Source organism: Glycine max, chromosome 8, assembly GCF_000004515.6.
Source record: "Glycine max cultivar Williams 82 chromosome 8, Glycine_max_v4.0, whole genome shotgun sequence".
In the NCBI taxonomy this organism is placed as follows: domain Eukaryota; kingdom Viridiplantae; phylum Streptophyta; class Magnoliopsida; order Fabales; family Fabaceae; genus Glycine; species Glycine max.
In genome coordinates this window covers 23,815,218-23,842,186 of record NC_038244.2, presented here as the reverse complement: position 1 = coordinate 23,842,186, position 26,969 = coordinate 23,815,218, and the positions used below count along the sequence as shown (strand labels likewise).

General features: G+C 37.2%; 1 protein-coding gene and 1 pseudogene across 1 annotated transcript; one reads left to right on the top strand and one right to left on the bottom strand.

Annotated features, from left to right (window-relative positions):
• Positions 1–3,383: 3,383 nt before the first annotated feature.
• LOC100809601 (uncharacterized) lies at positions 3,384–10,958 on the bottom strand. Its single transcript, XM_003531874.4, has 5 exons — positions 10,519–10,958; positions 9,078–9,171; positions 4,204–4,241; positions 3,983–4,118; positions 3,384–3,842 (listed from the first exon to the last, which is right to left on the bottom strand). The coding sequence occupies exons 1-5, from the start codon at positions 10,852–10,854 to the stop codon at positions 3,430–3,432; spliced, it is 1,017 nt and encodes a 338-aa protein (XP_003531922.1). The 5' UTR covers positions 10,855–10,958; the 3' UTR covers positions 3,384–3,429.
• A 2,536-nt stretch (positions 10,959–13,494) lies between these two features.
• Positions 13,495–26,969, top strand: part of LOC113002321 (uncharacterized) — a 50,555-nt pseudogene continuing 37,080 nt past the window's right edge.

The window sequence follows — 26,969 nt, the reverse complement described above, 5'->3', positions numbered from 1 at the left end:
ATTAATGAAAAAAATTTTAAATTTTATTTAATCTATATTTTTTAAAAATTAAACCTATATTATTTCAAACTGAAGAATAAATAACATGATTAAAAATAAAAGCGATAAATTGAGTTTTATTCCAATAGTGTGATGCTAAAATAATAAACAAAATGTGAACAACTTAATAACAAGATGAAAAATAAAAGCGATAAATTGAGCGTTATTCTCATAGTGCGATGGTAAAAAAAATTACAACAACAAATACATTATATTATCCATTGTACCTTCTCCCGTTCTCCTCATTCATCATGTGTGTCCTAATTTGGATATTTTATCTCAACAAATACCATACATGTCAAAATATGAATTTCATATCAGGCATGCCCATTTCAATGCTGAAGATTTACTGTAAGATCATCATATCAAAGGTCCATACATGTTATAGATGGTCCTAGAATGTAAGCTATTTTCTTAAAAAAAATTATAATAAAAAAATCTTACTTTTTTTATAAAAAAAAATTCAATGAAATAAATTACATTTTCTAGGTGGATAAATTCTAAAAGCTATGAAATTCATATTTTTAAATATCATATTTTAATTAACATTATTAATTTATCGATTTTCATGTTAAGTAAAGTGAAGCAGGAAATAACATAAATATTAAAGTTACTATCCACACGTCTGAGTAATATTTTTTTATTCTAAATTTTAATTTTCCCCATGTTTTATTTTAAAATAATAAGTAATTGGATATTCAACAAAATATTTATACTTCAAAATAATAATTAATAATTTAAAAATAATTATACTTTATGATATATACATGGTTGATATGTAAGCAAAAAATTCTTATTATTTTTAGTTCATAATACCCAATTCAAATTTTTTAAAATTTTAAATTTTGAAAAGTTTATATATTTTATAGCATTGTCAAAAATTTATTTCGTTCATCATATGCATAGTTTGAATTTAGATTTTAATTTAAAAATATATAGCTAAAATGTCATTTTAAAAACAAAATACTTTTTTATTATAACTAAGAACTTTAAAATCACTTAATTACTACGTTTCTTAATATATGATTATTTTTTTATGTTTCTCAATTATTGTATTTAAAAATCATAATCTATTAAATATGTAATCAACTATATATTTATGATAAATGAAAATATTTAATAATTTAAAATATTATATTTTACTTATAACTAATTATTAATGCATATTTTAAGAAAATATTTATATATTAAAATTATTTTATAGAAATATTTATATAAAAATAATTAACACTTGCATGGCATAGTCACACTCTGGTACTATCACGCACTCTAGCAAGATTGTCAAACTCGCGATTCTACGCAAACTTGTGAAGAACATGCAAACTCAAGTCGTATAATCGATTTATAAATTGGTAAGATTTTACTCAATATAAAAAATATATTAATATTCCTATATGTATAATCATAACTAAATATTTCAACTCTAAAATAAATCAAAATAAAAAACTTTAATAAACTAACATAGTCCACACCCAATCAAACATAAATTCATATAATACAAAACATAAATTCTTAAAATAAACGCATTTAAAAAACATAAAAATGGTTTAAATGTCCATCAATCATCTTATTAAATCATCTTCAATATCACCACCACCACCATCATCTTCATCTCCATCATCTTTAAGCTCTTCCTCAGTTGAGAAGTGATCTTCAACATTGTTATTCTAAACCAAATTGTCAATATCAAATGCATCCAAAGTTGGATCACTTAAACTTCTTCCAACAAAGTCAATATTACTTCTACTACCACTTTCACCTAGAGGTTGTCCAACTTGGACATCATCTTCATCAAAAATATCATCTCTCTCTTTTATTATCCACTCATCATCATATTCCATATCTTCAAATGGAAGATCAAGCAACAACTTTTTTTATTTGTCTACTTTTCAACTTCAAAGTACATCACATAAAGTAAGTCATTCATATTCTTTTAATACAAATGATTTCTCTTCTTTGTATAAACCTATAAATAACATAAAAAACTGAAGTTCATAACTTAACTCCAAGTTTGGTCCAATTCTTTCAAGTTTACTATCAATTCTACTCAATTTGTGATTTTGCTCACGATTTAACTCATGGAGACACTATGGAATCATAAACTCATATGATTTTGAGTTAAACCGCAATTTTGATAATCATGCACTTTAGTACTACTACTAATAATAAAATTCTTTTAATTAACTAATGAATTCCTTCAGGGGGATGGCCAACGTTATGTCTCTTTTATCCCTCTTCGATATAGCTACGTGGGCCTATTGACCAACACCTTCTTGGGCCTAAGAGAATATCACCAAAAAATGTTGGGTGTTAATATTGGCATTACGACAATTGCTAATGACACTACCACGTGGTGCCTTTTAGCTGTATTCCAAAATTACCCCTTAGACGACGAAATCATGTTTTCATTGCCTATATGGGAGTAAAAAAAAATGATTAACAACAGATACACGATATTGTTGTACTCTTGTATAACAATCATATTTTTATTGTTATTTAGGAGGTGAAAAAAAAGTAACAAAAATATGATTTTGTTGTAGTGTACAACAACATAATTAAATTTTCATTGTTTGCTCAACGTCAATGATTCTAATCATCATCCCAAAACACCATCTATCCATCCCAAACAATATAGATTCAACAACAAAGACACAAAACAACACAATTCAACACAAATTCAAAGTGTCACAGGGTGGGGCACACAAATCTTTGATGATGTGGGATGGGGCATGGATCTAGACGTCGAAGTGTGGATCTATGACAACAATGTTTGGTGGATAGGGGTGGGGTCAAGCGATGATGGAGGATGGGAGTAGGGTCGTGGTGGTGGCCGATTGGGGGGGATTGGGAAGTCAGAGGGGGGGGGGAAAGGAGAGGGGGGAAAAAAAGGGCCAAGGGGAAGGAATTTAGTGAGTGGACAAAAGAAGAATTTCCCAAAGATTGGTAATGCCAATAGAATTATTGATAGTGGAAATAGTAAATCCCTAAAAAGTTTTTCCTACTAAGAGTTCAAGAAATTTGAATAGTTCTATGTCCTACATTTTCTTTTTCCTTTAAATAACACCAAATGTCTTGAAATTCACATTTCTTCCCTTTCTCTATGTTTCGTAAGGTAGTGCAAGATTACTGTTTAAGAAATAAAAAAATAGAGTTTTTTCTTTTTAATTGTTAAAGTTACATTACAAATCACAAAATACATTATTGCATCTTTGACAAAAATATCCCTCCAAATATTTAACAAACTTACATACCAAAAGTTTAAACTTGAGGCCAACAAGTAATTTGAGCCCCCACCCCCCAACAAAACGTGAAATTCAACTTCAAAATGTTCAAGAGATAGTAACTTTTAACTGAAAGGTGTAAAGTAAACTAATCATCCAAACACAATAATCAGACCTCTTTAGGGTCCAAGCAAAATAGATACGCAATTAAGCCAATCACGGGTACATATCTAAGATACTTCACTACAACAACCTTGTTTTCCTGGACATTCTGGAGGTTGTCTCCAATCAACCAAGGCTGGAAAATTATGTAAAGACATATATCCCATATGAAAGCATAAGCCAGCCTTTCTGATCCAAGATAACCCACCAAGTAGTCCCATCTATCTGCTATGCCCCCAAAATTTGCATCCATTCGACCAAAAAGAGCCCACAATAGAGATACAATGCATGCACTCCCACCAATCACTCCAACAATTGGAGCACCATTTGTCATCACTGAGCCAAACTGTGAAAGTTTTCTTGTAACACTCTCATCATCAGCATCATTCAATCGGATAGCCATGTATGGGATCAGAAACGCTGGCATCATCAAAAAGAAGTTGTAAAGGAAAAATAAGTTGAGATTTAAGCATTTTATCTCTTTCATATACTGGAAGGTTGATATTCTATGAAAAGATAATCAACAGACTTGTCATGCAAGAGAGATTTGTCAGACATACTATTTGTCAGGAACATTTGCAGGCCCCAGAGTACATCTAGAGACCCTTTATATCTATCATTGTTGCGATCTGTGAACAGCAAAGGGGCAAACATGAACGTCCAGCCAATCACAAAATTGAATAGTCCTTCGGACATCTGAAGCAAGAAAATTGTCCGAAATCAGGGAGATTGTTCCATCAAATGAGTGTATTTGGTGCCAAAATTGAGCAATGACACTTACAGGATGAAGAACTGGCGCATCAATCAGACGAATTCCAACTACTCTGCCAAAATGGTCAGTGCAGAAATCATTGAAGTGCAAAAATAACCCTAATAAATTTCTTAAAAAACCACAAAAGCAGTATATATGTTCCCTGTTATTCTTAAAAGAAGCAGATCAAAGTTTAGTTCAGTTAGACTTTGAATAAAATAGCTGACTTCAATGCAATAATGGATTAAAAATTTTGGGTAGTGGGGATTAAAGCAATATATAAACCAAAACAGAAATATAAAAGATTATCACAATTTATTTCTTTTAGTATCAATCATTCATAAATATGCAACCAAGTAATCAATTTCTTAAATATTCTTTTCACGTGTGATTATTAATGTGTTTGAAATTTACTTAATCATACTTAAAATAAAAGATCAATTTCTTTCTTTATTTCATTCAACCATTCATTACCTTATGAACATGTGTCCATTTATTTAAATAATATTCATAAATATTAATAGCAGACAATCTTCTCTTAACTATTCTTTTCGCATGATTATTTAGTGCGTCTGAAAATTACTTGATCATACTTATAGTGGAGGCAACTTTTAAAACATTATGGGGACAAAAAAGACAAATACTAATAAGGTAGCCATGTTAAACATGTTGCTTTTGTGCTAAATAACCCTATACATTAAGAAAGAATATAGCCAAACCATACATTTGTAATCAACTCCAAGAACATCATGGATACTTTGCTATTATTCATAAGTAATAAATCATGGATACATCATCTTGGTGCCATGTCCAATTGTTGAACAAGTGTGCTAGGCATAACATGCTTATAGCATGTGTTCAATTAAGAAATAGATTTTTTTCTTGGGTCAAATATGGCTGACATGGTGTGGCAGTGTGGAAACAGTCACTTAAAATTTGAAATAAAAATAACACAGATTAAATATGCAACTTTTTATAATAAAAAAACAATGCAGGGTTTTCTTGTCATGTACTAATTTCATTTCCTGCAACTTTTCAATTTTATTTTGGCACATATGGCATACATCAAGATATTATAAATCTTGAAGCTCGTGTGTATATGAATCTTTTTTTTTTCTCAAAATACACAAACACATGCCATGTTCATGTCCGACAATGCTTAGAATTCAGTAAGCACCTATGTCCTTGTCAATCTAAATGCTTCACAACAAGTAATTAGCAAACACTTCCACATGAACCTAGATACAGAATATGATTGAATACAATACTTTTCTGCTAGGATCCTGGAGGAATATAATATACAAGCCAGTTGTAAGTCATGGCCACAGAAACTATCTGTTAGCAATAGTAACCAAAATTTCAAAGGAAATGAGAGAAATCACACACACATACGCAAACACGAGATTTAGCGAGATTCGACAAGTGTGCCTACATCCTCGAGTACTGTGACTGTTTCTATTTCTTATTCATAAATAATAGAGTTACATCACGATATATAATATTAAGCGTACTACGGGCTTTACCCGCACCCCCAACCTGCTTCATAACCCAACAATAGGTGGCCTTTACGCTTTGCTCTAACATTTGTCCAACCCATAAAATATGAGCCATGCACAACAATCTCCACCTTGATTTCTTGGGTTGAGGGTCCTATCACATCTAACACTCAGCAACATTCGACAAGTCCAAGCAATGCTTGAACTTGTCAGTTGTGATTGCATACTCTGAAGTGTGAATCTTCCCGAGCATCATCAAGGCTTCTCACATAAACACAACAATCATATGCACATCGTCTGTAGTCAATCCGAAGCATGTAGGAATCGAACCGTTTGTATCATTACCTTGGAGACTGCTTCAATCCATACAGAGACCTCTTCAACTTAAAAATCAACCGATCCGATCCAGCTTTACTGAACCCTTCTGACTGCTCCATGTAAATTTGCTTTCTAGATCACTGTGAAGACTGTCTTCATATCCATCTGCTCCAAGTGCATGTCATGACTGACTACCAAGACTAGCACCACCCTGATAAAAGTGTGTCTCACGACTGGGCAAAGCCTTGAACTTTTGTTGTGTATATCCCTTTGCAACTAGGCGAGCCTTGAACTTTTCCCCTTTTTCTAATACTGAAGGTTTCTTCTTGTACACTCATTTGCACCCTATGACTCTCTTGCCCACAGGAAGCTCAACTAGCTCCCATGTCTGATTCTTCTGTACAAACTCCATCTCCTCCACCATAGCACCCATTCATTTGGCTTTCTCCTGGCTGTTCATAGCCTCTTGAAGGGAGAAGGATCTCCAGCACTAGTAAGAATTGCAAAAGCAGTCAGTTTAGCCAATTCTTCAAACCCATATCGGACAACGGGTTTAATGGTGCGATGATTTCCATCTTTGACAAGATTGTACTCTTGATGCAGTCCACCTAGACTCAGATCCAGGCTAAGGTGTGGGTGTCGCCTCAAGTCTTGGACTGCATGGTTCTACCCTCTCAAGAATTGCCAACAGCTACTCTAGGTCCACCTGAACCTCCATGGAGCTAGGGGAAGCTCCATCAGACACTAACATAGTTGTATTAACTATCTCCGGCAACATGGACGGCTCATCAAACACTGCATCCCTACTGATCACCATCTTAGAAATTGGATCCCAAAACTTGAACCCCTTCACACCTTGGGAATAACCTACAAAAACACCTTTTCGACTTTGAATCAAGTTTAGATCTATTATCACTGGATATATGCACAAAAGCAGGACACAAATATTCTCAAATTATTAAAAGCAACAAGGATACTTGTCCAAACTTCCTCTGCAACTTTCCCATCCAATCATGCTCGTGGTGATCGATTGAGTAGGTAACATGCCATACTCACCGCTTCAGCCAAAAAGCTTTAAGAAAGGCCAACTTGCAACCTTAGACATCAGACCCTTTCAATAAGGGACCTATTCATTCTCTCTACAACACCATTTTGTTGTGGTGTTTTCCACACTCAGAAATGTCTCTAAATGTCATGTTCCTCACAAAATTTTTTGGCCTATTTCCCAAGCACACAGTACTCACACAAGTCTAACTTGCAACTCTGAATTCCTTTCAAAAGTCCTCACTTATGAAGCTCTATCATTCCACATTCACTGAGACGACCCAAACATGTGCCACAATTTGGTAGCATCATTATCAGACTTAACAAATGCAACTTGGCCTTCAATTGTGCTCCGCAACAGCCTATTAATGTTTCCTACAATTCGTTGTGCTTTCATCACAACCTGTTAACTGAAACCATTTGCCTGTAAGGTACCAAGTGAGATCAAATCTTCCTTAACTCGGGGATTTGTCAGACATCACACAACATTCTCACTTTACTATCATCCATAGCAATCTGCACCTATCTCATTCCAACAACAACACACACTTTGTCATTATCCATATAGACACTGCCAAAATTGTCTGACCTGTATGAGGTGAACCACTCCCTATTAAGACTCATATGGTAAGAACATTTGAAATCAAGAATTCATGCATTTGTCAACTGACTGCATGATCTAGAGAGAACATCTCCCTCACTGTAGTAGACATCTTCAACTTTGGGCAATCTCTCTTGAAATGTCCCTTCTAGTTGCATTTGTAGCACTCCATTGTTTTTTTGCGTTCTTTGGACTTGGACTTCTTCCTTTGCCTACCACCACAACCCTTGCCTTGTGTCCTTCCACGTTCCTATTTCCCCTTTACATACAAACCATCGCCTTGCGAACTCTCCACTGCATTTTGTCTCTGTTGAAAGTAAACATGAGTGCAGCCTGTATCACATCCAGATTGATTGAATTTTTCCCGTACATTAAGGTTGTCCCCAAATGTTCATAAGAAGGCAAAAAACACAACATAATACAAGTCTTATCCTCGTTCTCATTCTTTACATCCAGCCTTGCTAGGTCGCTGATAATTTGATTTAAGGCATTCACATGTTGTTGGAGATCTGATCCCTCTTGCAACTTCAGCCCATACAGTTTTTGCTTCAGAAGCAGTTTGTTTATTAACAATTTCGACATGTATTGACTCTCCAATTTCTTCTATACCTCCCTCGGAGACTTCAACTCCACTTCATCATGTGATAGAGAACCTTGTCTGCCAAACACAAGCGTATGGTTGCCGCAACCCTCTCTTGCAACTCCTCCCAATTCAAAGTCTCCATATTATTAGGCTTTGATTTGTGCAGCGCCTTCAAAAGACCTTGTCATGAAAACAAATCTTTAACTCGTCTTTACCACAATCTAAAATTCCTAGTTTCTTCAAACTTCCCCACTTCGAATTTGGCCCTAGAGTTAAGCACCATCTTATACTAGTTATCAGCAATAGCAACCAAAATTCTAAAGGGAATGAGAGAAATCACATGCACATACGCAAACACAAGATTTAATGAGGTTCGGCAAGTGGGCCTACGCTCTCAGTAGCAGGGTGACTATTTTTATTTATTCATAAATAATAGGGTTACATCACAATATATAATATTACACGCACCGCATGCTTTACCCACACCCCCAACCCGCTTCATAACCCAACAATAGGTGGCATTTACGCTCTACTCCAACATTTGTCCAGCCCATAAAATATGAGCCATGCACAACACTATCCATGCTACATGTAAATATAAAAGGTTTCCAATGTAAATTTTGATATATAAAAGGAGGAAAGGATTCAAAGAACATTAATCTTGTCATACAAATTCTTCTCTTTATTAAAGAGTGACCAAAATATAGTTTATTGAACAATGGAAATATAATAGGAAAAGGTAAAAATCACAAGAGCATCGGTTATTCTTATCTGACATTGAAATGCTTACAAATTCATCCAAATTAAAGAATCTCCATGATGAAAATTTGAAAACAATATAATGAGTAACAGGGGTACGTACCAAAGTTCATGAAAGGCAATATTAAAAAGAAATTGAGAGAAAGACCCACAAGAGAGTTCAATGTGTCAGAACTGATGGCCCATACAGGATCTCCCTGTCACAATACAAGGAGTCTTTCAGACTTCAAAATTAAATCAAATCTACATAATATCATCAAACAGAAAAAAGAAAAATTATATGCAATACAACTCTTCAAAATATTCCAGACAGCTAAAGCTAACAAAGAATGAAAGGAGGAAGTTTTGTTGCCAAAGCCATAGAAGCAACTTTCTATACAATCATTTTAAATTGTACTTGTAAGAAGATAAAGGGTAAAAAGAATACCCAGAGTGATAAAATTATTTTGATATTTGCTGAGAAATATGTGATACATAAACAAAACACAAACTCCCATTTATAATTGTACCAGACTCTTAATCCTACTTAAAGGGAGAAAACAAATCATGAAATAGAAGAAAATGTGGAAGCCAAAACTCCCATATGATTCTCTCTATGATAAACACCCCCTCTCCTCCAGTTTGTTTCTACTGGTGCTCCTCCATTTCCCAATTTATTAATAGTGGTTGCTACACAGAGTCCTAGTTGCCAAATTGGAAGTGATTATGTCAAGCATGGCAAACAGCATTGTTTCCTAGTCCACGGAAATCAGTTCATAAATTAAAATGTTAACACTAAATCACTTGAGAGACATTTACCTTAAAGCAATCATTCAAGATAGCACACCCAATATGCTCTAAAGATAACAACAACACGTAGCACCATAAAATGGAGCAAAATTTTATACTACCTACCCCCTTTACAGTCACCACTTTTACTTTAACAGTTTTTTATTTTTTATTTTGATAATCATGGTTTTGGTACCAAATTATTCTCACCGAAAACAATAATAAATCTTTGCCGGGGACCTTGAGAGCAAACAAGGTGGGTATTCCCCTCCCAACACAATTTATTCTATATCTAAGGGCTAACAGATTCTTATTTTTATCTTATATTTGTGAAAAAGAGAAAAAATCAAAACTTGTAATTTTCATGCCCTGTCAGTATAACCGCCAATCAATCATAAATCATAGCAGGTAACAAACTCACCGTTCAAGTCAATCATTATAACAGTGTAAAAAATGTTGGACCTCTCAGTGCATTGCAATTAAATTCAAATAACAACATATGCTAGCTGTTCCGGTATACTAAAACAGTTCCAGATTGTTTAGGAATTGAAACCAAAGACAGTTTATAAACACCATTCTTACAGGTGTAAAAAAATAACGTGGTGGTTATAGGGTTAGAGCATGGTTTAAAATATCGGTTGCCGACGTTTAAAGAAAACCTTGATGTTGCTACCCAAATCACGCTCGTCGCGGACCGTTTTTTAAAACCTAGGGTTAGAGTGAATGCGGTAAAATTGAAAAAATGTTAAAAATATGAAAAGGGTAATACTACATACAGGGGCATAAGGAAGAAGGAAGAGCCATAGAATGTAGACACCTTCTGCAACCCACAGCGCAATTTGAAGCACTCTTTTTCTAAAATTGTCGTCGCTCTCTTGTTCCACCGAAGACGGGGTGGGTTTGGCTTTGGCGCGAGAAGCGAGGCACAAATGGGTCCCTGAAACGCCGCGTTTCGCTTTGGGGATGGCAGAGAAGAAGCGATGGGTGGAACTGAGCGGTGTTCGGTTTTGCAATTGGGGAAGAGGGAGCGAAGGGTTTGGGGGAAAGGGTTTTGGAGAAAGGAATGAAAAGAGAAATGGTGGAGACGACGTCGTTGTGGTGGTCATCGCCATGGTGGTGGCTTCACATAGGCTTGGGCATTGAGTGGCTCAGTTCACAGTTCACGCTTTATAACGCTGGTGTGCAAGGTGGGAAATCTTGAACCATTCGTAGCGAATGTAATCGTCCTATTTTACTTTTTAATTTTAATTTTACTTAGGTTAGGCTTCATTAGTCATTACATTTCCCCCTCTTCCTAAAGATTTCATTTTTAATTTTTAATACCTTAGACCAGTGGTATTTTTTAAGTCTCGCAAATAAAAAAATTATATTTTCTTAATTTTTTAAGTTTGATAATTGTTATTTTTTTAATTTCTGTCTTCAAATAAAAAAATTATACTTTTTAGTCTTTAAATTCTGGCATAAACTAAAAAGAACAATTTTAAATTAAAGGATATAAACAATGAAAATTTTTATTTGGGACCTAAACAAATAGACCATTTAATTTAAATGAATAAAAATATACTTAAGTCATTTTACAATATTGCAAATTGCATTCTCTATTTTATTTTTTATTTTTATTTTTTGCAAATTTTGGCCCCTTTGATTTTGCTGTGCGTCAAATAAAATTTTTCATTTTTTAATATCTTTAAATTAAAAAGATTCTCTTTTTAGTCTCTCGTTGTAAATAAAAATTTGCATTTTTTTAGTTCTACAATTTTGTCGGAGCAACTAAAGAGAGCAATTTCAAATTTAAGAAACTAAAGAATGCAATTTTTATTTGGAGAACTAAAAAAATCCTAATTTAAAAGACTAAAAACATAATTAATCCTTTTGTAAATTAGGGGGTAAAATTCAATCAATGTCTCTATAGCAATTAGGAGTAGGGTTGTTGAAACACAACCCTTTCTAAGCTAAATGCTTTAATGACAAAAAACATTGCACAAGTAAATTCTAAGTCTTTTGTACTTATGCTACTAATGGTTTGTTTTGAGTGCTTTCAAAGAAATATGACTTGTCGAGAAGCATGGAGAAAAGGTGTGAAACATTGGCCTAAGACAAAGTTTTCTTAAATATGAAGTTTGTCCAACTTTAGAAGTAAGAAACCAAAATAGAAGGGCGATCATGAATTCTCTGTCAAAGTGCTTATATCAGAAATTGTGTGTGACTAGAAGCATGATTATGAAGGTAGCCTAAGTCAAGGGATACACATCAAAAGCTATACATGACTTAAGGATCATCAAAAGATACAATGCAGAAGTTAAGAAGTGTAGAAAAACATGTCTACACAGTTTAGTGTAGAAGCAAGGCTTCATGGTGAATGTGATTCAAAGGTGTTTTGATGATAACAATGATATTAAACATGTTGGATCAACCAAGAATCTAGAAGGGGGGTTGAATAAATTCTTTCAAAATATTTACAAACTCATTCTTTAATCAAATAAAAAACAACCCCTTTGAATTAATCATAGTTCTCTCAAATGGTCATATCAGAAAGATCAGTACAATCAAGAAACTTTTAATGATTATAACATATGTAAAAATAGAGCTTTTATGGCCCTTTGATATCAATTCCAATATCAAGATGAATTCAAGACTAAGAGTTAAGAGAAAAAGAGAATCACACAAGAGTTTATACTGGTTCAGTCCATGCAAGACCTACATCCAATTGTTCTAAGACCTCTTAGAACTTCCACTATTTAGAGAATCAAGTACAAACATTACGCACACACAAATTCCCTAAAAGAAACTCTAATCTTTTCCTTGAAACCTACAAGAGAGAGACCCAGAATTGAAACTTTATCAATTCTTTGAACTTCTTGGTAACCCTAACCAAGAATCGTAACATAAAAGAATGTGAGGTAAAGGATTTAATACACCCGAATGTGTAGATCTTCAATATCTTCAAGTTCTCTTCATAAGATGATTAATTCATAATGGTAAAATGAATGATTCTTTTATCAACTTCAATCTTCAGACTAAATGTAGTGCAATCCTTTTAGAAGACTTTCTTGAAATATTTTTCTCTAAAACATAACGTATCAAGAGTCTCTAATAAAGAAAATGCATAAGGGTATTTATAAATTTTGACAGTTAAAATAGATCTAATCGATTATAAAACCATGCAATTTATTAATTCGTCTAAATCCCATTTGTTTTGCATTTCCAGAAACTCGATAATCGATTAATTCATTTCAGTCTAAGTATCTTTATTTCTTCAGTGCTTTCTAGGTAATCAATTGTCACATATGGTAATCGGTTATAGAATCACACAGAGAGCTTCTCTTTGTTTCTAGGAGCTGGGTAATCAATTATCAAATGAGGCAATGGATTATCTTAAGCTACAAATCCTTCCTTCTTCTAAAACTGGCATAAGCACTCAATTACCAGGCTAGGCAATCGATTAATTCGATGATTCTAGCCAAATTTCAAGTAGAAGTAAGTTCTTGGGAAACATAGAGAACTAGAATACTTCATTCACTTCATATTTGATCAACACTAAGCAGGAAAAAGACGTAGACTATATTGCACACATGCCTAATCTAAAAACATTCACTATAAATGCCTCATCTGTTAAACATGTTAGGCATTGCAAAAGTATCAAATCAAAACTAAAACAAAGGGCTTCAAGCTTTGATCTAACAAAACCCTACGAACATGCCATTGTGCCTAGCGAGGAATAAGACAAGTGAACGCAAGAGGAATATAAGGTCATGGAAGATCAAGTAGACAAGGCTACAACCATTACTATTGAGTTGGATGGTGGTGATGGTGCCTTTGAAAATCACAAAGCCTCAAGAAATCGAAAGGTCAAGCCAATAGTGAGTCGGTGGCGGTGGGTGGGCACATCTTCGAGCCAAGAGTTGACAAGGAATCTTGAGTTGGTGACAAGGGCGCAGAATGTGTAGGTGCCAAAAGTCACATTATAGAGCTTGTAGCAGCGACTATCAATGGATGTTGATGCTACGCTTTCTTCAACCAATTTTATCATGGTTGTTGAAGAACACAAAGACAGTGTAAGAAAAAGGGGGAGAAAGGGTTTTGATTTTGAGGAAAATGGACCAACTGCTTTGTGCATTAAATTTCCTTTAGAAGGTGTATTGAACTTTGAAAATAAGCCAAAGACTAGATTGTGTTGTGCTTCCTACCTTGAAGATTGTGATGTTGCTGCCATTGGATAAACCACTTGATATACAAGGATCCTCCCCCTTTTTCCACCCTAAGATTATAATATCCTTTAGAGATAAAGTTATAGGGAATAAACTAGCTCTTCCCCTAGAGAAAGTTGATTTATGGGCAAAACATTTAGTGAAAGTTGAACTCGAAAATGGGAACCGCCCTAATGTGGCTCTATGTAGAGCTTGTAGGCCTTGGATCTTCTTCATCAATGGAGTCCTTTGATTCTTGAAGATCAATGGCAGCAGAATGGAGAAGGAGGAAAAGTGATTGGAGATGCCACTTCAAGGAGAAGATGAGTCAAGAACAAGCTCGCCACCATAGGAAGCCATGGATAAGAGCTTGAAGGTAGGAGAAGATAAATGGAGGAAGAGGGAGAGAAAGGAACAAAATTTTGAGAGAGAGAGAAAAGGGAGAATGAGGTTTGAACTTTGAATTCTAATTTCTCAAATCATCAAAGTTGCAAAATGCACACACAAGGCCTCTAATTATAGCCTAAGTGTCACACAAAATTGGAGAGAAATTTGAATTTCTATTCAAATTTCACTTGAATTTGAATTTGAATTTATGGAGCCAAATTTAGAGCCAAAATTTCACTAATTATGATTAGTGAATTTCAGCTATGGTTCAGCCCACTAATCCAATATCAAATCCAAGATTCTCCACTAAGTGTGCTTAGGTGTCATGAGACATGCAAAGCATGAAGGACATGCAGAAAGTGTGACTATATGTGTGGCAATGGGGTGTAGTAAGCAAATGCTCACCTTCCTCTTAGGTTGGTCTGAAATTTAATTGGATTGAGCTTCTCCCAATTCAATTAAATTTCTCTCCCAACACACATCAAATAGTGCACTTAATGCATGTGAAATTATAAAACTACCCCTAATGCAAAAACTAGTCTAGGTGCCCTAAAATACAAGGGTTGAAAAATCCTACATTACTAGGATACCCTAAACTTGAGGGGTACCCTCCCTACACTATGGAGTCCTAAATAAAAGGCCCAAAAAATAATGAAACCTTAATCTAATATGTACAAAAGATAAGTGGGCTCATACTTAACCCATGGGTCCAAAATCTACCCTAAGGCTCATGAGAACCCTAGAGCCTTCTCCTGCATCCCTGGCCCAATCTTCCTGGAGTCTCCTAGCCATGACTTTAGTGATGGGTCCCCTCCTTGGGAGGATTGCATCACGCCCTTATGTGCTAGTAGACCTGATATTATGTTTAGTGTATGCATGTGTGCTAGGTTTCAATCCAACCCCAAACAATCACATTTGAGTCCAGTAAAGAGAATCATGAGATATCTATTAGGAACAATCAATTTAGGATTATGGTATCCTAAGAACTCAACATGTAACTTAATAGGATATTTTGATTCTGACTTTGCCGGATCTAAAATTGATAGAAAGAGCACAAGTGGAACTTGTCAATTCATTGGATCTGCTCTTGTCTCATGGCATAGTAAGAAACAAAACAGTGTTGCTTTATCCACTGCTGAAGCGGAATATATTTTTGTCGGCAGTTGTTGTGCACAGATTTTATGGATGAAGCAACAATTATTTGACTATGGTATCCTTCTTGATCGCATACCTATAAGGTGTGATAATACTAGTGCCATAAATCTATCCAAAAACCCTGTTCAACATTCTAGAACGAAACATATAGAAATTAGGCACCATTTTCTAAGAGACCATGTTCTAAAGGGAGATTGTTTGCTAGAGTTTGTTGATACAAAGAATCAGCTTGCTGATATCTTTACAAAACCTCTCCCAAAAGATATATTATTTTCAATAAGAAGAGAATTAGGTCTTTTAAACCTTAGTGATTTGGATAGGTAATGTTTATGATTGATTGATTGTGTTTTGATTAAGTATGACGCTTGTTTATGATTAATTTATTTTACTTTTCTTGTTGGTATAATTAACTCTTAAGATAGTATAAGTTTTTAGACTTAGAAATAAGTTTTCTTTTAGGAAAAGGCTATTGTTTTGTTCTGGTAATCGATTACATGAATACTATAATTGATTACACTAGAACAGATGGCCTGTAATCGATTACCAGTAGGCTGCCTCCACCTGTAATCGATTACCATTACTTGTAATCGATTACAATGCATCCTGGTCTATAAATGCCACATTTTTCAGAAACCCCTGCGCAGCCTCTTCCCCCTTGCGACGTTCCTCCATTCCCAAACCTCCAAACCTCCCTATCTTACTCATTTCTTCATCAAATCGACTCCCGTAACTTGCAATCTTCTTCTTTTTCATTTTTCTTTTGATTTCACCGATTGAAATCTGCAAAAACTCCATCATATGGCTGAATCATCAAAGAAACGTAAGGGTTCATCCACCTCCGCTTCGGCTTCAAGAGCTCATCGTCCCGGAACCAACAGCGCATCCACAACACCAATTCCACCCTCCTTATCCTCTTCCACATTGTTTTCTTCCGAAGAACAGCAGAAACGGTACTCAAATCTTTTCTCATCTCGTTCCATTATCGACCCTAAGTTCATTGATATGGAATTCTTTTCTGCTGAAAGTTTTGATTGCATTCAGGCATTTCAAAATTTAGGTCTCATACCTTTCATGTCATTACAATTGCCTGTTTATCCTAAATTGGTTAAAGCTTTTTATTGTAACCTTGAAATTCAGGACAACACTTTGATTTTTGAGGTTTTTGGGATAAAAATGGTCATTGACCAATCCCTTTTCCATGACTTAACCCAATTGTCCAGTGACGGTGTACCATTTGAAGGTACACTGAGTGACGATTGGAAATTTGATTTCTCTGCACATGATGCCCGCTAGTTGGTTTGCACCAACCATGCAGATATGACCGGACGCCTTCTTGCCGGTTCATTGGCTTTTGAAAGCTGCATCCTTCATTATCTGATTGTGCGGATTTTGCTTCCACGATCTTCCAATCTTGCCCAGGTTTCTGAGGAAGATCTTGTTATCATGTGGGCCTTTCATACCGGGCGTCAACTTGACTGGGCACACCTTGTCAGATATCGCATGCATAAGGCATTGCGATTAAATGCTCCATTGCCATATCCACACCTTAGCACTCTCTTTTTTCGCCATTTTCAAATTCCTCTTGATTCTGAACCTTATGTTCCAATCAAGAGATCTTTTTTAATTGGTGCTGCTGTGATTGCTTCTTTTGGTTACCGCAAAGAGCATGATGGCTCTTGGGTCAAAAAGGGTGCTCAACTCGCTGATGAAGAAGGCAACCTACCAGTTGAAGATAATTCCTCTCTTCTTCGAAGGATTTTGGACAAGTTTGATGGTCTTTAGATTTTTGTTGGTGACAAGTTTGATGCCATGGAATTGCAAGTCGACATGCGGCTCGATGCCATGGAATCAAGGATCACCAAAGTTGAAGAAGATGTCTCCTTCATCCGTACTTGCTTTGATCCACCACCACCGCCTCCATCATCATCTTAGCTTAAGTATTATGACTAAGTATTATTAGTGATTAAGTATTATTAGTACTTTGGTTTATCGCCGTGTATTTGGCTTTTTGTTGCTCTAGTTGTCGTAATCTTGCACTATTATTATATTTCTGGACTTTGCTTTGGTTGGTTATGACAATGTATGGATTTATTTTGGTTTAATGTTTGGCTCTGTTTAGCTATTGATTGTCTTGCTTAGTTCTTTTTTATGTTGCCAAAGGGGGAGAGAACTTGGGTTAGAAATCAATTAGAAATTTATCATTAAGTAAAGTTAGGCATACATGCCAAAAGATAGGGGGAGTAAGGGTTGTGTGAACGTGCTATCATCTTGTATATAGCTTGTCTTGATTTCAGGGATTGTCATCATCAAAAAGGGGGAGATTGTAGACAAAGGATCAAGCTGAATGTTTTGATGATGTCAAAGGATCACATGTTTCTCAAAGCTTTATTCAAGACAAAGAAATCAAAGATACTCAAGATGGAGGATCAAGACAGTCTCTAAAGTCTTAGGAAAAGTATATTAAATAGGAAGGGAATTCCAATTGATGTAGCAAAAGGTTTGGCCAAGAAATTTAAGTTGAAAAATCTTTTTCAAGAGATTTACTCTCTGGTAATCGATTACCAGTGGCCAAAACTGATTTACAACAGCTATTAAAATTTGAATTCAAAATTTGCACTGTGTAATCGATTACACATATATGGTAATCGATTACCAGCAGTTATTGAACATTTTAATTCAAATTTTAAAGCTTGTAATCAATTACACAAATACTGTAATCGATTACCAGAGCAGATTTTCAGAAAATATTCTCAACAGTCACATCTTTTTATTTGGTTCTTGAATGGCTATCAAAGACCTATATATATGTGACTTGAGACACAAATTTGAGAAGAGTTTTTCAGAACAAAAAGGTCTTATCCTCTTAAAAAGCATAATCGTTTCATCCTCTTAAAAATTCCTTGGCCAAAACACTTGTGATTCAATAAGGAATTATTTGAGTGCTCAAATTGTTCAATCTATCTCTTTCAAGAGAGATTACTTCTTCTCTTCTTCTTTATTCTGAAAAAGAATTAAGAGACCGAGGGTCTCTTGTTGTAAAGAAATCTGAACACAAAGGAAGGGTTGTCCTTGTGTGGTTCAGATCTTGTAATAGGCTTTTACAAGATAGTGGAACTCTCAAGCGGGTTGCTTGGGGATTGGACGTAGGCACAAGGGTGTGACCGAACTAATATAAATTTGAGTTTGCAATCTCTCTTCCCTTAAACTCCTTTATTTATTATTGTTTTATATTCATATTCAAATTGCTCTATTTGAATCAATATTTAAGAAATTCATTTTAAGGGAATTTATAACTTGAATAGAAAGTGAAATAAAATTTTAATTGGGGAAATAGTTTGTGATATCTTAATTCAACCCCCCCTTCTTAAGATATCTGAGGCCACTTGTCTAACATGATGCAATATAACATATCTTTTTCTGTATTTTCATGTTGACTACTCCTACCAAAAAGTATTGTTAGTGCTTAGCTTTACTGAGCTTTAAAAGATTGGCTAAAATTTTGTTAAAACATAAGCACTTAGACAATGAAGGAAAGCTGGAGTTGCTGCACATGATGTCTAACATTATGTCAAGGAATCAGATCGGGCTGCACAATGCACAAGGCAAGATAAAATGTCAAATGAAGAATTGAAGCTGCAGGATCCACGATGTCGGATACAATGTCCAGGACATCCTGCCCGAAAATACTGGACACATAAATCTGTTATATCTTTAACAGATTGTGCAGGATCCACGATGTCGGATACAATGTCCAGGACATCCGGCCCGAAAATACTGGACACATAAATCTGTTATCTCTTTAACAGATTATTGTGCAGTTAGCAACAGATTAGACGATCTATCTCTAGGAACGAATTAAAAGATAATTAAAGTTCGAATTACAAACTTGAATATTTCGTTCAGGGATTAAAGATTAAAGATAAAAACTAAAAGATCAAACTTGATCTTTTAGATCTTTAAGTGCAGATTTTTCAGGAGAATGATAGATCTCATCCAGCGCAAGTTGTTGCAGCCCAGATACGCACACTGCTATATAAACATGAAGGCTGCACGAGTTCTGTACCAAGTCCGGGATTGAAGAGTTATTTTGTGAGTTTTGGGACTTGAGTGTTTTGTGAGCCACCTTGATGTCACCCTAACATCAAGTGTTGGACCTGAGTGTGTAGAGTTGATCTCTATAGTGTGTGGAGTTGATCTCTTTTGTTCAGAGAGTAATCTCTGGTGTGTATTCGATTTAATTGTAAACACGGGAGAGTGATTGAGAGGGAGTGAGAGGGGTTCTCATATCTAAGAGTGGCTCTTAGGTAGAGGTTGCACGGGTAGTGGTTAGGTGAGAAGGTTGTAAACAGTGGCTGTTAGATCTTCGAACTAACACTATTTTAGTGGATTTCCTCCCTGGCTTGGTAGCCCCCAGATGTAGGTGAGGTTGCACCGAACTGGGTTAACAATTCTCTTGTGTTATTTACTTGTTTAATCTGTTCATACAGTCAAATATAATCTCCTTGTTCTGAAGCGTGATGTCGTGACATCTAGTACGACATCTGACCTCTGTATCAGAATTTCAATTGGTATCAGAGCAGGCACTCGAAATCACTGAGTGAGATCTAGGGAGATAAATTCTGATGAACATGGAGAAAGAAGGAGGACCAGTGAACAGACCACCAATTCTGGATGGAACCAACTATGAATACTGGAAAGCAAGGATGGTGGCCTTCCTCAAATCACTGGATAGCAGAACCTGGAAAGCTGTCATCAAAGGCTGGGAACATCCCAAGATGCTGGACACAGAAGGAAAGCCCACTGATGAATTGAAGCCAGAAGAAGACTGGACAAAAGAAGAAGACGAATTGGCACTTGGAAACTCCAAAGCTTTGAATGCTCTATTCAATGGAGTTGACAAGAATATCTTCAGACTTATCAACACATGCACAGTGGCCAAGGATGCATGGGAGATCCTGAAAACCACTCATGAAGGAACCTCCAAAGTGAAGATGTCCAGATTGCAACTATTGGCTACAAAATTCGAAAATCTGAAGATGAAGGAGGAAGAGTGTATTCATGACTTCCACATGAACATTCTTGAAATTGCCAATGCTTGCACTGCCTTGGGAGAAAGGATGACAGACGAAAAGCTGGTAAGAAAGATCCTCAGATCTTTGCCTAAGAGATTTGACATGAAAGTCACTGCAATAGAGGAGGCCCAAGACATTTGCAACATGAGAGTAGATGAACTCATTGGTTCCCTTCAAACCTTTGAGCTAGGACTCTCGGATAGGACTGAAAAGAAGAGCAAGAATCTGGCGTTCGAAGGAGAAGAAGATGAGTATGACCTGGACACTGATGAAGGTCTGACTAATGCAGTTGTGTTCCTTGGAAAACAGTTCAACAGAGTGCTGAACAGAATGGACAGGAGGCAGAAACCACATGTCCGGAACATCTCTCTCGACATCAGGAAAGGTAGTGAATACCAGAGAAAGTCAGATGAAAAGCCCAGTCACAGCAAAGGAATTCAATGCCGTGGGTGTGAAGGCTATGGACACATCAAAGCTGAATGTCCCACTCATCTCAAGAAGCAGAGGAAAGGACTTTCTGTATGTCGGTCTGATGATACAGAGAGTGAACAAGAAAGTGATTTTGACAGAGATGTGAATGCACTCACTGGGAGATTTGAATCTGCTGAAGATTCAAGTGATACAGATAGTGAAATCACTTTTGATGAGCTTGCTATATCCTATAGAGAACTATGCATCAAAAGTGAGAAGATTCTTCAGCAAGAAGCACAACTGAAGAAGGTCATTGCAAATCTGGAGGCTGAGAAGGAGGCACATGAAGAGGAAATCTCTGAGCTTAAAGGAGAAGTTGGTTTTCTGAACTCTAAACTGGAAAACATGACAAAATCAATAAAGATGCTGAATAAAGGCTCAGATATGCTTGATGAAGTGCTACAGCTTGGGAAGAATGTTGGAAACCAGAGAGGACTTGGGTTTAATCATAAATCTGCTGGCAGAATAACCATGACAGAATTTGTTCCTGCCAAAAACAGCACTGGAGCCACGATGTCACAACATCGGTCTCGACATCATGGAACGCAGCAGAAAAGGAGCAAAAGAAAGAAGTGGAGGTGTCACTACTGTGGCAAGTATGGTCACATAAAGCCCTTTTGCTATCATTTACATGGCCATCCACATCATGGAACTCAAAGTAGCAGCAGTGGAAGGAAGATGGTGTGGGTTCCAAATAGTCTTGTTGTTCATACTTCACTTAGAGCATCAGCTAAGGAAGATTGGTACCTAGATAGCGGCTGTTCTAGACACATGACAGGAGTTGAAGAATTCCTGGTGAACATTGAACCTTGCTCCACTAGCTATGTGACATTTGGAGATGGCTCTAAAGGAAAGATCACTGGAATGGGAAAGCTAGCCCATGATGGACTTCCTAGTCTGGACAAAGTACTGCTGGTGAAGGGACTGACTGCAAACTTGATCAGCATCAGTCAGTTGTGTGATGAAGGATTCAATGTAAACTTCACAAAGTCAGAATGCTTGGTGACAAATGAGAAGAGTGAAGTTCTAATGAAGGGCAGCAGATCAAAGGACAACTGTTACCTATGGACACCTCAAGAAACCAGTTACTCCTCCACATGTCTATCCTCCAAAGAAGATGAAGTCAGAATATGGCATCAAAGATTTGGACATCTGCACTTAAGAGGCATGAAGAAAATCATTGACAAAGGTGCTGTTAGAGGCATTCCCAATCTGAAAATAGAAGAAGGCAGAATCTGTGGTGAATGTCAGATTGGAAAGCAAGTCAAGATGTCCCACCAGAAGCTTCAACATCAGACCACTTCCAGGGTGCTGGAACTACTTCACATGGACTTGATGGGGCCTATGCAAGTTGAAAGCCTTGGAGGAAAGAGGTATGCCTATGTTGTTGTGGATGATTTCTCCAGATTTACCTGGGTCAACTTTATCAGAGAGAAATCAGACACCTTTGAAGTATTCAAAGAGTTGAGTCTAAGACTTCAAAGAGAAAAAGACTGTGTTATCAAGAGAATCAGGAGTGACCATGGCAGAGAGTTTGAAAACAGCAAGTTTACTGAATTCTGCACATCTGAAGGCATCACTCATGAGTTCTCTGCAGCCATTACACCATAACAAAATGGCATAGTTGAAAGGAAAAACAGGACTTTGCAAGAGGCTGCTAGGGTCATGCTTCATGCCAAAGAACTTCCCTATAATCTCTGGGCTGAAGCCATGAACACAGCATGCTACATCCACAACAGAGTCACACTTAGAAGAGGGACTCCAACCACACTGTATGAAATCTGGAAAGGGAGGAAGCCAACTGTCAAGCACTTCCACGTCTTTGGAAGTCCATGTTACATTTTGGCAGATAGAGAGCAAAGGAGAAAGATGGATCCCAAGAGTGATGCAGGAATATTCCTGGGATACTCTACAAACAGCAGAGCATATAGAGTATTCAATTCCAGAACCAGAACTGTGATGGAATCCATCAATGTGGTTGTTGATGATCTAACTCCAGCAAGAAAGAAGGATGTCGAAGAAGATGTCAGAACATCGGGAGACAATGTAGCAGATACAGCTAAAAGTGCAGAAAATGCAGAAAACTCTGATTCTGCTACAGATGAACCAAACATCAACCAACCTGACAAGAAACCCTCCATTAGAATCCAGAAGATGCACCCCAAGGAGCTGATTATAGGAGATCCAAACAGAGGGGTCACTACAAGATCAAGGGAGATTGAGATTGTCTCCAATTCATGCTTTGTCTCCAAAATTGAGCCCAAGAATGTGAAAGAGGCACTGACTGATGAGTTCTGGATCAATGCTATGCAAGAAGAATTGGGGCAATTCAAAAGGAATGAAGTTTGGGAGCTAGTTCCTAGGCCCGAGGGAACTAATGTGATTGGCACCAAGTGGATCTTCAAGAACAAAACCAATGAAGAAGGTGTTATAACCAGAAACAAGGCCAGACTTGTTGCTCAAGGCTATACTCAGATTGAAGGTGTAGACTTTGATGAAACTTTCGCCCCTGTTGCTAGACTTGAGTCCATCAGATTGTTACTTGGTGTAGCTTGCATCCTCAAATTCAAGCTGTACCAGATGGATGTGAAGAGCGCGTTTCTGAATGGATACCTGAATGAAGAAGTCTATGTGGAGCAGCCAAAGGGATTTGTAGATCCAACTCATCCAGATCATGTATACAGGCTCAAGAAGGCTCTCTATGGATTGAAGCAAGCTCCAAGAGCATGGTATGAAAGGCTAACAGAGTTCCTTACTCAGCAAGGGTATAGGAAGGGAGGAATTGACAAGACTCTCTTTGTCAAACAAGATGCTGAAAACTTGATGATAGCACAGATATATGTTGATGACATTGTGTTTGGAGGGATGTCGAATGAGATGCTTCGACATTTTGTTCAACAGATGCAATCTGAATTTGAGATGAGTCTTGTTGGAGAGCTGACTTATTTTCTGGGACTCCAAGTAAAGCAGATGGAAGACTCCATATTCCTCTCACAAAGCAAGTATGCAAAGAACATTGTCAAGAAGTTTGGGATGGAAAATGCCAGCCATAAAAGAACACCTGCACCTACTCACTTGAAGCTGACAAAAGATGAAGCTGGCACCAGTGTTGATCAAAGTCTGTACAGAAGCATGATTGGGAGCTTACTATATTTAACAGCTAGCAGACCTGACATCACCTATGCAGTAGGTGTTTGTGCAAGATATCAAGCCAATCCCAAGATAAGTCACTTGAATCAAGTAAAGAGAATTCTGAAATATGTAAATGGCACCAGTGACTATGGGATTATGTACTGTCATTGTTCAGATTCAATGCTGGTTGGGTATTGTGATGCTGATTGGGCTGGAAGTGCAGATGACAGAAAAAGCACTTCTGGTGGATGCTTCTATCTGGGCAACAATCTTATTTCATGGTTCAGCAAGAAGCAGAACTGTGTGTCCCTATCTACTGCAGAAGCAGAGTATATTGCAGCAGGAAGCAGCTGTTCACAACTAGTTTGGATGAAGCAGATGCTCAAGGAGTACAATGTCGAACAAGATGTCATGACATTGTACTGTGACAACATGAGTGCTATTAATATTTCAAAAAATCCTGTTCAACACAGCAGAACCAAGCACATAGACATTAGACATCACTATATTAGAGATCTTGTTGATGATAAAGTGATCACACTGAAGCATGTTGACACTGAGGAACAAATAGCAGATATTTTCACAAAGGCATTGGATGCAAATCAGTTTGAAAAACTGAGGGGCAAGCTGGGCATTTGTCTGCTAGAAGACTTATAGCAATTACTTCTATTTGAATGTGCTCAAACGTTAATAGCACATTCATTACTGGGCCAAAACAGATTCGACCTTTGCTTCACACGCCCCTCTACATTCTTCATTCAAATTTATATTTTCTTGGCATTCTTGTTTTCATCAGCATTCCCCAACACCTCTCAAATTTTCACGAAACCATTTCAAAAGCTCTGCGTTTTCATGGCTACCGCACCAAAAGAAACTTCAGCTCCTGGTTCATCCTCTGTACCATCATCTCCATCATCCACCAAAGCACCATCACACCAGGAACGACCTGAATTCAATATCCAACCCATCCAAATGATTCCTGGTTCAGCCCCTGTTCCTGAAAAACTGGTTCCCAAAAGACAACAGGGAGTGAAGATTTCTGAAAACCCTAGCCCTGCAACAAGTCCTAGGGAAGTAGACCCGGAGATGGATAAGAAGATCCGCAGTATTGTGAGTAGCATTCTGAAAAATGCGTCTGTCCCTGATGCTGATGAAGATGTTCCAACATCCTCCACCCCGAATGTGTCTGTCCCTGATGCTGACAAAGATGTTCCAACATCTTCCACCCCAAATGCTGAAGTCCCCTCTTCATCCAGTAAAGAGGAATCAACAGAGGAAGAGGATCAAGCCACAGAGAAGACCCCTGCACCACGGGCACCAGAACCTGCTCCAGGTGACCTCATTGACCTTGAAGAAGTAGAATCTGATGAGGAACCCTTTGCCAACAGGTTAGCACCTGGCATTGCAGAAAGACTTCAAAGCAGAAAGGGAAAAACCCCCATCACTAGGTCTGGACGAATCAAAACTATGGCACAGAAGAAGAGCACTCCAATCACTTCTACCACATCCAGATGGAGCAAAGTTGCAATTCCTTCCAAGAAGAGGAAAGAAATTTCCTCATCTGATTCTGACTATGGTGTCGAACTAGATGTTCCCGACATCAAGAGGGCCAAGAAATCAGGGAAAAAGGTGCCTGAAAATGTCCCTGATGCACCACTGGACAACATCTCATTCCACTCCATTGGCAATGTTGAAAGGTGGAAATTTGTATATCAACGAAGGCTTGCATTAGAAAGAGAACTGGGAAGAAATGCCTTGGACTGCAAGGAGATCATGGACCTCATCAAGGCTGCTGGACTGATGAAAACTGTCACCAAGTTGGGAGATTGCTATGGAAGTCTAGTAAGGGAATTCATTGTCAACATTCCCTCTGACATAACTAACAGAAAAAGTGATGAGTATCAGAAAGTGTTTGTCAGAGGAAAATGTGTTAGATTCTCCCCTGCTGTAATCAACAAGTACCTGGGCAGACCAACTGATGGAGTGGTAGATATTGCTGTTTCTGAGCATCAAATTGCCAAGGAAATCACTGCCAAACGAGTCCAGCATTGGCCAAAGAAAGGGAAGCTTTCTGCAGGGAAGCTAAGTGTGAAGTATGCAATCCTGCATAGGATTGGCGCTGCAAACTGGGTACCCACCAATCATACTTCCACTGTTGCCACAGGTTTGGGTAAATTTCTGTATGCTGTTGGAACCAAGTCCAAATTTAATTTTGGAAACTATATTTTTGATCAAACTGTTAAGCATTCAGAATCCTTTGCTGTCAAATTACCCATTGCCTTCCCAACTGTATTGTGTGGTATTATGTTGAGTCAACATCCCAATATCTTAAACAACATTGACTCTGTGATGAAGAGAGAATCTCCTCTATCCCTGCATTACAAACTGTTTGAGGGGACACATGTCCCAGACATTGTCTCGACATCAGGGAAAGCTGCTGCTTCAGGTGCTGTGTCCAAGGATGCCTTGATTGCTGAACTCAAGGACACATGCAAGGTGCTGGAGGCAACCATCAAAGCCACCACAGAGAAGAAAATGGAGCTGGAACGCCTGATCAAAAGGCTCTCAGACAGTGGCATTGAAGATGGAGAAGCAGCTGAGGAAGAAGAAGCAGCTGAGGAAGAAGAAAAAGCTGAGGAAGAAGAAGAAGCAGCTGAGGAAGAGGAAGATGCAGCAGAAGATGATTCTGAAGCCACCCCATGACCATCAGACCTTTATTTTTGTTTTTTACTCTTACTAGCTATAGGGGCATGTCCCTTTGAACAATTGATTGCTATTGGTCTGTAATATTTGCATGCATTCTACTTTTGTCAAATTCTGTCT